At 43.1% G+C, this 12,850-nt stretch overlaps 1 protein-coding gene across 1 annotated transcript in view; it reads left to right on the forward strand.

The window, feature by feature from the left end:
• LOC104081295 (unconventional myosin-IXa-like) overlaps positions 1 to 12,392 on the forward strand; it is a gene marked incomplete at its 3' end in the record, with an annotated part of 56,167 nt that extends 43,775 nt beyond the window's left edge. Inside the window, exons 9-10 of the mRNA XM_009583985.1 lie at positions 2,981 to 3,097; positions 12,258 to 12,392. Coding sequence (XP_009582280.1) covers positions 2,981 to 3,097; positions 12,258 to 12,392 — 252 coding nt within the window. The remainder of the gene's footprint in view (positions 1 to 2,980; positions 3,098 to 12,257) is intronic.
• Positions 12,393 to 12,850: the final 458 nt, after the last annotated feature.

Below are 12,850 nucleotides of genomic sequence, written 5' to 3' on the forward strand. Positions count from 1 at the left end.
GGGGGGGAGTGGGGGAAACAAAACCCCAGACAAAACCAAAAAAAACCTCTCAAAAAACCCAAAAACTTGAGTCATATAAAATAGATTAATTTCTCTGCTGGTACATTATGAATGGATGTTGCATGACGGCAGAATGCTGTCTTCAACTCTTCAGGCCAATTAAAAATACCTCATTTTAGAATGCTGCTGCTAGTTTGGGTACCGTGGACGTTGGGTACCACGGACTTCGTTCCCAGTGCTGGTGGACATCGCTCCCCACAAGCAGGTCCAGCACGGCGCGGGGAGTTGAGCTTGGAGAGCCCGTTTTGGTGGGACCCCATAGCACCCAGCAGCACTGGAGCAACTTGGGTGTCTGAAACCAGATTTCTTTGCGGTGGAAGTCCTGCCAGGAGGAGTCTGCACGTACCAGGAGGCAAAGCGAGGATCCTGGTTTCGGCGCGGCTGCATTTCATTGTCTGGGGGAGCGTGCAGGGCGAAGGGCTGCTTACACCACAAGTCCGCTATGACGGCGCGTCTGTCGAGGAATTATCTGGATTTGTTGGTACGGTGGAGAGAAGAAATTGGCTTATAAGGAGCCAACAAATTTGCAAATGAGATCCATGTGTACGTGTGCTCCACCCCCCCATATTCTCTATATGTTGCTTTGCCAGGAGTTTCCTCCCAGCTCTTACGATACAGCCATCGCTTCTAAAAATAACTATTGAAGAATTTGAGATCTGGGCCGTTGATCACGTTTTTGGGTCCCAAGCGTAGCAAGGAGAGCAGCTCCTCATGGGCTTCCCAGCTTGCCATGTAGGCGAGCCCATCTTGGGAAGAAAAGCGATGGCTTATAGCCTACATTCCTGGAGGAAACTGGGCAATGCTGGGATGGTGCAGGCTTAATGATATCCTCGTCTATTTTAGAAAAAAGGAAAATTCAGCGGTGACGTCCTGCACATCCCTATAGCCTCTAACAAAAGGGGAAAAGAAACGTATTGCAATATAAACCCGTATATGACTGTACAGAGGAAACGATGCCATTCTCTGTTGGCTTTAAATAGAAATGGTTTTCGTTTTTAATTGCACGCCTTTGTGTTGGAGCAGTTAATTGGGCTGGTTTACGCTAGGACAAAGCATTACGGCAGCGAGAAACATTCCTGGGTCTTGGCCTTCGTCTTTCCCCAGAGACTGATTTTTCTGGTGTGACAGTGGCACTGATTGTTTTCCAGCTTTATCCAATCAAATAAGCTGAGATGGAGTGTGGGGTTAGAAAACTGGTCTTGAAATTTTCTATTAATCACTGAAATATTCCCCCACATTTTGGGAAAATGTAAAAAATAAAAGCAACAGAAAAAAAAAAAAACAAAAACAACCCATGTTGCTTGTAATAAAAACAGCAAAAAAAACCCCTTCCCAAAACCTCTTCTTCTGTAAAGGAAGGAAAAAACAGTTACTGGAAACTAGACCTGTTTGTATTTCTAAATGCCAGCTGCTTTCCAACACTTGTTGGACAACTCAGACATTTCAACAGCTCACACTCAGTCTTTAAAAGCGCTATTTTGGTCTGCGCTACAAAAAATCCTTTCGGTCCTGTTGCTCATATGTTTTCATCGTACGCTTGTTTTCGGTTTGTAGCAGTGCTTTTTTTGGGCGAGTAATTCCTTGTTAACTGTTGCAATATTTTGTAATTATCCTTGCAACGTGGCTGATCTGACAATGTTTTATTGCCACCGAGCACTGGTTACCAGCGTACGGAGGCTTTTGTGCGCTGTGAGCTTGTGAGCACCGGTCACGGACCGTGTTCCTGCCTTCTCCTGTTCCAACTCGAGAGGGAGAGAAAGCGAGACCGCGTACTGGATTCGTTGCACGTTAAGAGCAAAACGTTGGCAGAACAGCTTGTGTTCACGCTAAAAGATCCTATCACAAAAAATTAAAGGAAAAAGAGGTGGGAACAAGCTAATAGAAGATAAACGATGCTACGTGAGCTTTATTCTTTTGCTTGGGGTCAGTGAAATAAGGCCACTCAGATGATGTACCTGGAAGGGAGGGTTGGTGAGAAGGATTTCAAGGCAATGTGTGACAAGCCACCGATTTGTTATAGTTGAAGGTTTTATTGAAATAGTGATGCGTGAACATTCTGTTTCCGTGTTTATTCTTCCACAGTGACTAAAATGAACCGAAATTTAACAGTCACGGCTGGTATCACAAGATTTTAGGTGATTGGTATGTACCAAAGCACTGCAATACAGCTCAAGGTGGTAATTCAAGGAAGAATCACGAGCAGCAAGAACAAAGATGGGCCTTAAATATGAATTGCTGCTTTATGGTTGTGTATGTAGGTGCCTGTCCCAGTGCATGTGTCCCTTTGCGTCGTGGCTGAGAGCACCGGGGGGTGGGGGGGTCACTTCAGAGGTATTATTCCCCTTTCTAGGAGAGCTGCTGGAGGAGCAGCGAATCTGCCTGCCGTGATTTGTAGCCCCCATTGGCAGTACCTGGAAAACTTGAAGTTTTCAGGACTGCTCACAGATTTACTGTAGGGGTTTTAGCCTCCCTCTTCGCAACCCTTCTACTGGTACCAGGCGCTGCCTGCCCCAGCGTGTGCTTTCACATCGCTTGCTATCGTTGCTGTGCAATATCCACCCTCCTCTTTCCTTCTCCACGAATAAACTCTTCAAGGATCTTGGTGAAGTTAAATACGTATTTTTAATATATCTTTTATTTTTATATATATTTTTCTTTCTTTTCCTTTCACCACCAGTGATGGGATTTATGGTGTGATCTCGTGCATCGTTCGCTTGAATGCACCAAAGGAAACCAAGCCAAGGGGCACATCTCATGGCCCTGGGATTGCAACCAACTCACGATGGCGTCAGTACACGGCGTAAACTAAAACAGTAGACAAAAGCTTTGGCAAGGGAGAAATATGGATGCTTGAGAAGCAAAATCCGTTTCAGTGCAGAGCAAGAATCGTTTCCAATCACCTTTTTCTTTTCTCTTTCAGGCTGTGACCGTGCGAAACTCCATGGCTAAATCATTGTACAGCGCCCTGTTCGACTGGATAGTGTTCAGAATTAACCACGCACTCCTCAATTCGAAGGACATGGAGGAAAGCACCAAGGTAACATTTCGCCAGCTCTTTTGGCTACACTCTTGAGTTTTTAAAATAGGTAACTATGGGATAAAACATTACCCAAGCTCCTAACAGCACACTGCTTAACGTAAAGTTAACTTTTGTCGGTTAATATTTTAGACATCGTTATTTTAAGCAGTGTTTGCGGAGCCAGGAAGGGTGAAGCACCTCGAATAATATATCCTCAAAGAGGCTGGGGAAGAGGTTTTGTTGTAGCCACAAAAGTCTGTTCCCCCAGCCCCCTGGGAGACATGCCAAAGACTTTTCCTTCTTGTGTGTAAAACTATGGGACCATATATTAATTGAGGGGAAAAAAAAGAAAGCTTCCTAACGGGAGGCGTTTTGATGAGGTTGTTCCATAAAAATAATCAGAAAAGGTGAACAAGCTGTGGTGTCAGTAGGTACTGAGATAGCACATCGCTAACGAGCAGAAAAGTGAGATTGGGGAAAAAAAGATGGCGACGGTGCCGAACTGCTTTCCCAAAGGATTGATGGAAGGGATGACATGACATTTCCTGCAATAGCAGGGCTGGATGTCACAATCCAGGACGTCCTTTCCAAAAACTCTCATGTATTCATCTGTGCTCATTGCGGCGGGGGGATGCTGACACCAGAAAGCACGGGTGCATGGATGCGTCCATACACGCACGTGCTTGCAGCTCGCCAGCTACCCTTGGCTTGGAAATTTTGGGTATGGGCCAGCAGCGTGTGTTTTTTTTGGGGGGGGGTTGTACATCCAGGCTGAAGCCACAGCTGCCAAAAGGAGGATTGTTTTGCTAAGCGCTAACATTACGTTTGAATTATGCTGTAGGACTGAAGTTGCAGGGACTTGCAGTGTAGCCAGTCCTTTATTTAACTCCATAGAAATGCTTGCGGAGCATAATTATAGACTGAAAATAAATACATGCGTATAAAATTTGGTTATACGCTTTTCTGACAAGAAAGGTTGTTAAAGTGGGTAACATCCAGTGTCTCTTCTGATTGCACATGCTTCCTCTTCCTCTGTTTAATATTTTACTAAAAATGTTGTCTTCTTTCCTGATTTTTTTCCAAGTCATCAAAAGTTTTGTCTGGGCTGTCAGGAAAAAAACCCCACTGTTTGTGTATTTGGTGAAGCAGAAAAGGTGGATTTGTTTTGACAAGGAAATGCATCTTAAATACTAATAAATTTTTTTTTAATGGTCCAATGATTTTTAAAAAATATTATCTGTTCTGTAATACTTAAATACAAAATCAGACTAGGACACTATTGCTTGCTTAGTCAGCACGTCTGTAATAGCAGGGCACAACGGTAGGTGTTTATGGGCCATTAAACTTTAGTTCCCAACCTCAAATCTCAGCAGGTAGGAGCCAGAACAGCCCAAATTTGTGCTGTTTTCCAGCATCGCTGCTGCATATTAACTCTCTGCTTCCTCCAGCCAAGACTCCTGTGCAGCATAACGACCTTCCCCTTACCCGTCTCCCTGTATCATCTCATGAATTCCCAATTCCCAGTTTTCTGACCCATTTTCTTTGCCCAGAATCGTACGGTGTAGCAATGAGATCCAGGTCAGGCAGCAAGCGCTGGGAGCTGGGAGCGGCGTTGCCCTTGCGCAAGAGCAGATCCGCCTACGCTGGCAAACGCCCAGGGCCCGGAGCTGCAGGAACGTGCAGGCTCGTACCGGTGTCGAGATCCAGGGAGGCAGTCCGGGGCTGTACGCATGCCAGGGTTTCTGAAACGGGAAGGTAGTGCTCAAAATACCGAGAAATATATACTTCTGGAGACAGGAGTGTAAGTAGGTTTATCTTCAGAGTCCTCTATGAACATTGATTGATTTTCACAAGTCCCCCAGAAATCATGAAAATGCATGAATCCTGCCCATTTTATGGGTAGAGAGGTTAAAGAAGAGAGTTTATGTGCATTGCACAGAGCTGCAGAGAGCAGCTTCGTTAAAGATCGACTAGCCAATTTTCTCTTGAGTTGTTCTACAGCGTCACCTCCTCGCCCCCTCTTTTTGCCCCCAACTTGGGTCCTTCCAGCACAGAGGGAGGAGAAGCGTCTGCCTGGACCAGGCAGGGCTGGGAGTAGCAGCTCCTTTGCCCTCAAGGAATAAAGTCGCTGCCAGCAAGCAGCCGAGGGCATCCTGGGCTCTGCGGCTGCTGCTGAGACACCAACCAGCAATTACCACCCTTCTCTGCCCTGGAAGAACCGAGCTGATGCCGATTAATCTGGTTTTTCCTACCACTTCACAATCTTCTTGAAATCCTTTTCAGTTCGTGCTTGGAGAAAGCCTGGATGAAGATACAGGTTGTTCTTAACCTCCCATATGTGGTCTTGGGGTTGGGCAACACCAGCAAGTAACTGGAAGGTGGACTGGGAGCAGGGGCATCTCCGGACCCTGGGAACAGGTCCTCGAAGGCAACATGATCTCAGCACTTGGATGACATCTACTTGCTGGCATCTACCAGCTCCCTCAAAAAATCTCCTAAACACACTGAGTCGCTGATTTAAGAAAGAAAAATACAGTCTTGCACCTCACCACGAAAGGTTGCTGACTCCCGAGTTTGCAGTGGGTGAGCAATATGCAACTCGCCCTGCAGCAAGTGTCCTGGCTTAATCCCAGCCCACACTTGTCACCAATATTCCTTTGACTTCTGAGATATATTTTGAAATAATCTCTCAGGTTTTGAAGGTTTGAAAGGTTGTCAGGTGATGGATTTCTTGGCGGAGGGCTTTCTTATATGACAGTCGTGTTATGCAGAAGTAAGACTCAAAACCATCTGAATTCAGAGTGGATATGGGAGGAGAACTGCATCTGAAGTTGATCACAAAAATGAATGTGAAAGTATATCTCTTCATGAGTATAAATTTTTATTTCAGTGGTCATACATAGCTGTCCTATGAAAATAGTCATGGAGAGCTTGTATAGCCTTTGCAGAAGTTGGCTTGTCCAGAGCTACAGCTCACCTGGTTGTGGTAGCTTGGGGCTTTGACGTGAAGGCTGGAGGTTGCAGAAGAAGGCATTGCCCCAGCCACCTAGGACAACTTCGTTGACCAAAACTCATGCTCAACCAAACCGGTGGTGGACATCATACTCCTCCGTGCAGGCTGCGTTTGCCGAGGAGGCTATTTATAGCTAGTTAAGCCTATTTAATTGCTGGTGGGCCATGTGGTTTGGTGATAGGTGGGAAGAAGACCTAGATCCTAACAAAGACCTTGCCCCAAGAGGACTTGGGATAATGGGAATGGAGACAATTTTCATATCCCAATATGTGTATTTATTTGATGTCAGCAGTAAGGAGAAGATCAAAAGATGAAGCTGGGTAAAAAAAATAAGCGCCCGGTCATCGTTCTTCCACTGGTTTTCAAGTGAGTATTTGGAAGATGTAAATCAGACCTTTGATATCCAATTTTAGTTAAATGTACAGTGAATTATTTTGGGAAAACGCAGTGGGATTTGGCTTATCTTGCTTGCTGACAGGATTCGTAGTGTATTATTTCTGAACCAAGTTGTGAATAAGTTATTTGATACGGCTTGTTTTATGCCCATAGCAGCACTGCTGCGTATCGGTTTCACTCCGACTCTCTGTTTTCCTTGGTCTTCTCTCTATTGCTTTTAGCTTCTTTTGTGTTCTCATGATCCCCTACAAACTGTCTGAAATTTGACCTTTATTAATGAGGTTGGAGATTTTTCCTCCTCTTGAGAACTAGATTACTAAACCTCAGAGAGTCTCTTATTTAATTCTCCTTTCATAAATTAGGTTAAGAATTGTTAGAAGTCTGTCTCGTTGCTTAAAATGATGATACAGTGTAGATCAAGGTGGACCAAAAGGCATTTCTTCCAAGTTTTTTTTTTTTAAGCTTTTCCCGTTTGGTTCTTGTGAAGTGTCTCAATTTCTTCCTAAATAACCTTGCTGCTGTTTTCAGATGAGGTGCTGCATACGTGGTGATGATGGTGAATGCAATTTCATGGCCGTGAAGAAAATTCATTTAAATTAATGGCCATGAAGAAAATTCATGGCTGAATTCGTGAAGAATTCATGGTCATGAAAAAAAATTCATTTAAATTTAATCAACGATTTTATTCTTGGCTATCTGACCTCAAACAGAGGAAAAATTGCTGAACACGCAATGGGTTTAATGCATATCTGTTTATGATTTTTAGGTCCCAACTTCCAAATTTGTAGCAAATCACTGCCTCCCACTTTATGTTATAGGTCATCATGTATATCGTGCTGATGTAGATTGGAGTAGTCCTTTTAGATTTAGTGGTGATGGGGTTTTGTTTCTTCTTTTTTTTTACAGTATTGGCTTTGGAATATTGTAAAAAATAAATTTTAAAATTTTTTAAAACACATAAAAATTTTAAAAATAGTAATAAAAAAGATTTTTCCCCAGAATTGGAAGCAAACCTATTTGTGATTGCCAAAATGTACCTCTGTGGTGGAATGACATCACCAGCGTGCGTTTGGGGTGACATAAATTAGCTCCAATGATCGCTATTTATTGGTGGTTTGGGAATTGCAAAGCATGTGAATGTAGCTTCAAGACTGTCATTTGCTGAAAGCCCTTAAGACTCGTGCTCGGTGTTTAAATGTCATGGCTGTGACATTTTTAGGAAAGCATGAAGTCACTTTTATCATCTCAACCAGAAAGTGTTTCCAGGGTTCGCCCAAATTTTAAAAATCCTTGTAGGCGTACACTTTTAATTACAGGAATTTTGCTATAGATTCGATATACTCGTAATGCAGTCATGTGCTGCAGGCTTGTCCGTGCTGCGTCCTTGTTAATTTTAAATGTTAGTTTTGATAAAGGAACAACATTAATGCATAAACTAGACTTGGCTACTTGAGGTCTAAATTATATTACATCTTTGCATGATTTCCTTACAACACTCATTCAATGTGTGAATTTGAAATTGAAGAATTAGAAGATTTGTAAATATAAAATTCCTTCGGTTATTTCCTTTACAAACTTAATCCTAAAACCAACCAGGTTGTGTGCTTTTGTCAGGCAGTTTAACAAAATAATTTCATTTACGCATAACTCAATGGAAATAATTTTTTTTCACCTTGCTATAAGAAATGACTCTGTACTGGCAGATTTGTGCTGCTTTATAATGGAAAAACTGGTATAACCCTTTTGCGTAGGGATGAGATTTTTTTGGCCAGAAAGCAGAAAAATAGCCATAAATTCCCAATTTCTCATTTTTAAAAGTTTTACCAACTTAAATGCATTGACCTCTTTCTCTTGCGACATCTTTGCCAACATCTTTGCGATGCTGCCTCCTGCAACAGAGGGCAAATGACCTGATTCACCACAGAGCTCTGCCCTAATTTCTCTGGCTTGAAACTGGAAAAAAACCCCACATCTTAAGATTTGTGTTCTGGAGGTGTTCGGGAGTTATCCACATAGTGATGTGAGAAGAATGCTGGTTTTCCCCATGTAACAACCATGGCAGAATTAACCATCCTCATGTTGTATGCGCGGTTTGATACCTGCAGTGATTTTGTTAAATGCAGATTTTTTTTCTTTTTTTGAGTTCTGTGCGTTTTACCTCTCTGAGCTTGTTTAATTTTGGGTATCAGCAAAAAATTATAAAAAGACAACTTCAAAATATAATATTTTTAATAGGATTCTTTTATAACTGAAGTAGCCAATTTTTCAATATATAACTGTTCTATTTTGCTTTATAAATGTATTTACACGCACACATGAAAATCTATTTTAGTAGCAGTTTTGACACAGTAAATTAACCAGCATTAAAAAAAAGGGGGGAGGTTTTTTGTGCTCAGCGATTTCATATTAAATTATGCTTGTGAGAGCTTGAAAACCCTATTTAAAGTGTTCACTCGTGGCAGGGGCTTAACTGTGTCCACAGAGCATCAGCACGGCGCTTGTGAAAGCCAGTGTCAGTAATTCCATAAGGATTCTGGAAGTGTGAGCGTTTTATCTTCCAAGTCTTGTTTTTATGTCGTGCAATAGCGACTTTTATCTGGAGCAGTTCTGGGGAGCTCTTGTGTATCGTAGGGAGAAGCTTGCGCAGCGGTGGGGTGGTTGGGGTCGGGATTTGCTTATGCAGGGACGATGCGCATGGAGCATCGGTGTCGTGGATGAGGAAAAGTCACTTTGACGTGTTTCCATCATCACTTTTTCCATGTATAATATAGGTAAAATATGAGCTGCTAATTATACAAAGAGTTTAAGAAGAATTCTTCCTGACATCTATTTAAAAAAAAAAGATGAAGCAGATTTCTGCTTGTTAGGCTGTCGTTTAATGAAAATATCTGTGAACAAAAGGGTTGCCACGTTTGTTGGGACAAGCAGGAGAAGGATGCTCGAGCCTTGGGAAGCAGCGAGTGAGAGTGAATCCCTCTGCCAGGCTCAGTCCTTGGTCCGGTGGCTTCCCAATTTCCATCTTCTCGTCAAACGGCTGTTTCTCATGGGCATTTTGCCAAATGATGCAAACTTCTGGGAAGCTGGCCAAGGACCTTCAGCAGCCATCCTTGGCATGGCATGGGTGGGGGTGAGGAGGTAGAGTCTGGCCCTGGAATAGGGAGAAAAGCCTGAACAAAGGATAAAGTAGCCAAAGACCTCTTGGAAAAATGGGTTAGAGTCTTATTGTTGAGCTTATATGCTTTTTTTAATTGTGTTTTCCCTTGTTCTGGTAGCTGAAGTCCATATCATACAAAGCTTCAACTCACAAGCCGGGTGGCCGCTCTGCCCACGGCAGCTCTGTCTGTTCCAGCCGTAGGTGGTTCCCTGGTCAGGAGTTGAGCACAGAAGGAATATTTTCCTCCCACGTTACGTGGTCTGTTGAAAACAGACAAACTACAGCGTAGAGACACTTGCGGATAGTCTGGTTTTTATTTCTGGCAGTGGAGTTAGGCTAGTCTTAGGAAGGTAGTCTTATGAAATCCAGAGTGCAGATAAGACCAATAAAATTAAAACCAGCGTGCCTGACAGCTCTCAGGTTCTTCTGAGGTGGAGGTGTTTCTCTTCTCTGCTTGAGATTTGGTTCATTTGACCAGTGCTAATGCTTTTACCTCGCTTAATATTTTTATTTAATGAATTGTAACGTATGAACAGAACCCGTGTACAAGTGAAATGGCTTTGGTTAGACATGGAAGCTTACCCCAGAGCGCAGTTCGCTAACGAACTGCTGGTGGAGCTCTCTGTGCACGTGTCCTTCAAACACTTCACTCCTTTTCCGATGACAACAGGCTTGCTAGGTGGACACAATCCGAGTTTTATTTGTAACTAATTATTAATTACTTGTTTAACAGAACAGTCATATACTGGTTTGGAAGTTGCAGCAGAAATTATACCTGCTTCAGCTTGTTTTTCACCCTGGCTCCCTGTGTCAGTGAGGTTTATGGGCTGTCAAGTCCCCACCTCCCTCTTCCCCCATGTTTACCAAATTCATCCAACAAGCAGAGTGCTCAAGATTTATGAAATCCAGTACATACATGAAGGAGAAAGATCCATGTTTCTACTCCTGTTAAGGGAAGGAGGGATAGTCTGAGCCCGGGGAGTGATGGGTTTCACTTCCTCGTGGGCCAACGTACGTGTGGCCAGGGTCCGCTGCTGCCCCTTGCCTGGCTGGTACGGGAGGAGCGGGGTTGGTTCAGGAGGAGGGGAGGGGGCCAGGAGATTGCAAAGCAAGCTGTGAATTCGCAGTGGTGGTGGCCTCATTTTGCAACATAAAAAAGCTTGGTGCACCCATGTCTTGATGACCATCTCAAGAGGTCATTGTAGGTTAGAGGAGAGAGGAGAGACCAAACAGGGTTAGGGCTCTTCAATTTGGAGAAAAGGCTGGGGTGGGATACGGTTGAGGTTTAAAAAAATCATCAAGTGGTGGAAAAAAAGGCATTTTAGAACTGTAACTCACCAAATCTTGCAATTTAAGTTATGGAGTATGAATTTAGTAAAAGAAAACACTTCTCTCTTGTGAACATCTAGAAGCTGGCCTGAGAGGCTGTGAGGCATCATAGTGTCAATGGGTTAAAAAAAAAATGGAATGGGTACCTCTTTACACATCTCTTGCCCATGAGCTAAAGGGGGCACAGAGGTGCCTCTCCCCCTCCCTCATCCCAAAACTGTGGGTAGAAAAGGGTGACGGACCACAGAAGAGCCATGCCGACGTACCCAGGATGGGATGTCCTGCTGCCATGGTTGGAGATGCTGGGCTGGGAGGAGTGTTGGGCTGGTCCTGCAGAGCATTTCTTGTGTCCTGGTGGCAAGGGCTGGGATGGCTGTGCTGGAGCACGGAGCCCTGGGACAGCATCCGTGGGAAATGAGGCTTGGTTCCCTTCCCTGCCCAGAGAACTTCATTCGAGGCAAGCAGTAGCCAAGTCTTCAAAGGGTGGGGAAAGCAGACTCTTGGGTCATTAGGTTAGAAAAGGAGCTTTTGTTTTGTTTGCTCAACAGCTCTGTTGCCTATGGTTTTAATTATGAAGGAACCTGACTCAGGGGATGGATTTGAGCCCTCCTTTTCAGCAGCATTACTATTTTTACGTTATTTTACATCCCCTTCGGTAAGGTGAGAGAGACTCAACCATTCCAAAAATCAGTCAGTCTGGGCTATGCTTCTCGGTAGGAGACATTCATCTGATCCATCTGATATGCTAGGTGGATCTTTTATATTCCATACTATTTTACTTCTGACCAGACTTATTTTCCTTTGTTGAATGGATTGTTTCCATGCAAACCCCTGCCGTGCAGGTGTTTCTTTGGAAGGCTTGCAGCTGGAGCGTGTTTGCTTAGACAGCCTGTATTCACCTTGTAGGCATCTTTCTGTGGACTGTCTTCACAGTGTAAGCCTTTTTTTCCAACCCTACCCGCATTTTTCCCCTCAAAAGATAATTCTGTCTTAGATCCAATAGAATAACTCAGAACTGGCTTCAGGTTTCTTCAAAGAAACAACTCTGAAAGGACTTCTCTTTTAGAAAAAGGCCATCTGTCCAGATATCTAAAGTTACATGTTGTCTCTCTGATGTAGGTGATGTCTTCCAGATGGCATAATATCAACAATTCCAGTAAAAATTGAAAGTCCTGCTATTAAGTATATTTAATTCTGTTTGTATGCTTTTAATTGTGTGCTGCGTACAAATAATCCATTTACTTTATGTGATTTTATTTTAATCCGCATTCTTACTTTTCTTGCAGACTTTATCCATTGGAGTACTTGATATTTTTGGGTTTGAAGACTATGAAAATAATAGTTTTGAACAATTCTGCATTAACTTTGCCAACGAGCGCTTGCAGCACTACTTTAACCAACACATCTTTAAACTTGAGCAGGTAGGTGTGAAAATACTTACTCTGATGCCAATGAGTGTTGACATGAGTTTGTGGCACTGATAAAGGTCTTAAATTGTCCCTTTAATTCTTGTATGTTAAGGCGTGTACATTGAACTATTAAAATTTCACTTCTAATTTACCATCTGACCCACTGCTACCTGTAAAATAAAATCCAGCCAGAGATTTGCTGGTTTTAAATAAACATTTTGGGATACAAGTATCCTCAAACATCATGAAGACCTTAACCGTTGCTCTTTTGTCTCCTTGATATATGCTCAGAGGGCTCCTTCCTTGCCTTCGTCTGGACTTGCTGCTGTGTCATTTAATATCGCATAGAAGTTATTTTTCGGCATCTCTTGAAAATGCCACCCTAATTTTCTCGTGGTTTTTTTGCTTTCCAGTGTTAATTTGTGGGGAGGGAGGGAAGATGTCACTCTCATACATGTTCTGCAAGGTCA

This window comes from Fulmarus glacialis, unplaced genomic scaffold (genome assembly GCF_000690835.1).
Source record: "Fulmarus glacialis isolate BGI_N327 unplaced genomic scaffold, ASM69083v1 scaffold568, whole genome shotgun sequence".
Classification (NCBI taxonomy): domain Eukaryota; kingdom Metazoa; phylum Chordata; class Aves; order Procellariiformes; family Procellariidae; genus Fulmarus; species Fulmarus glacialis.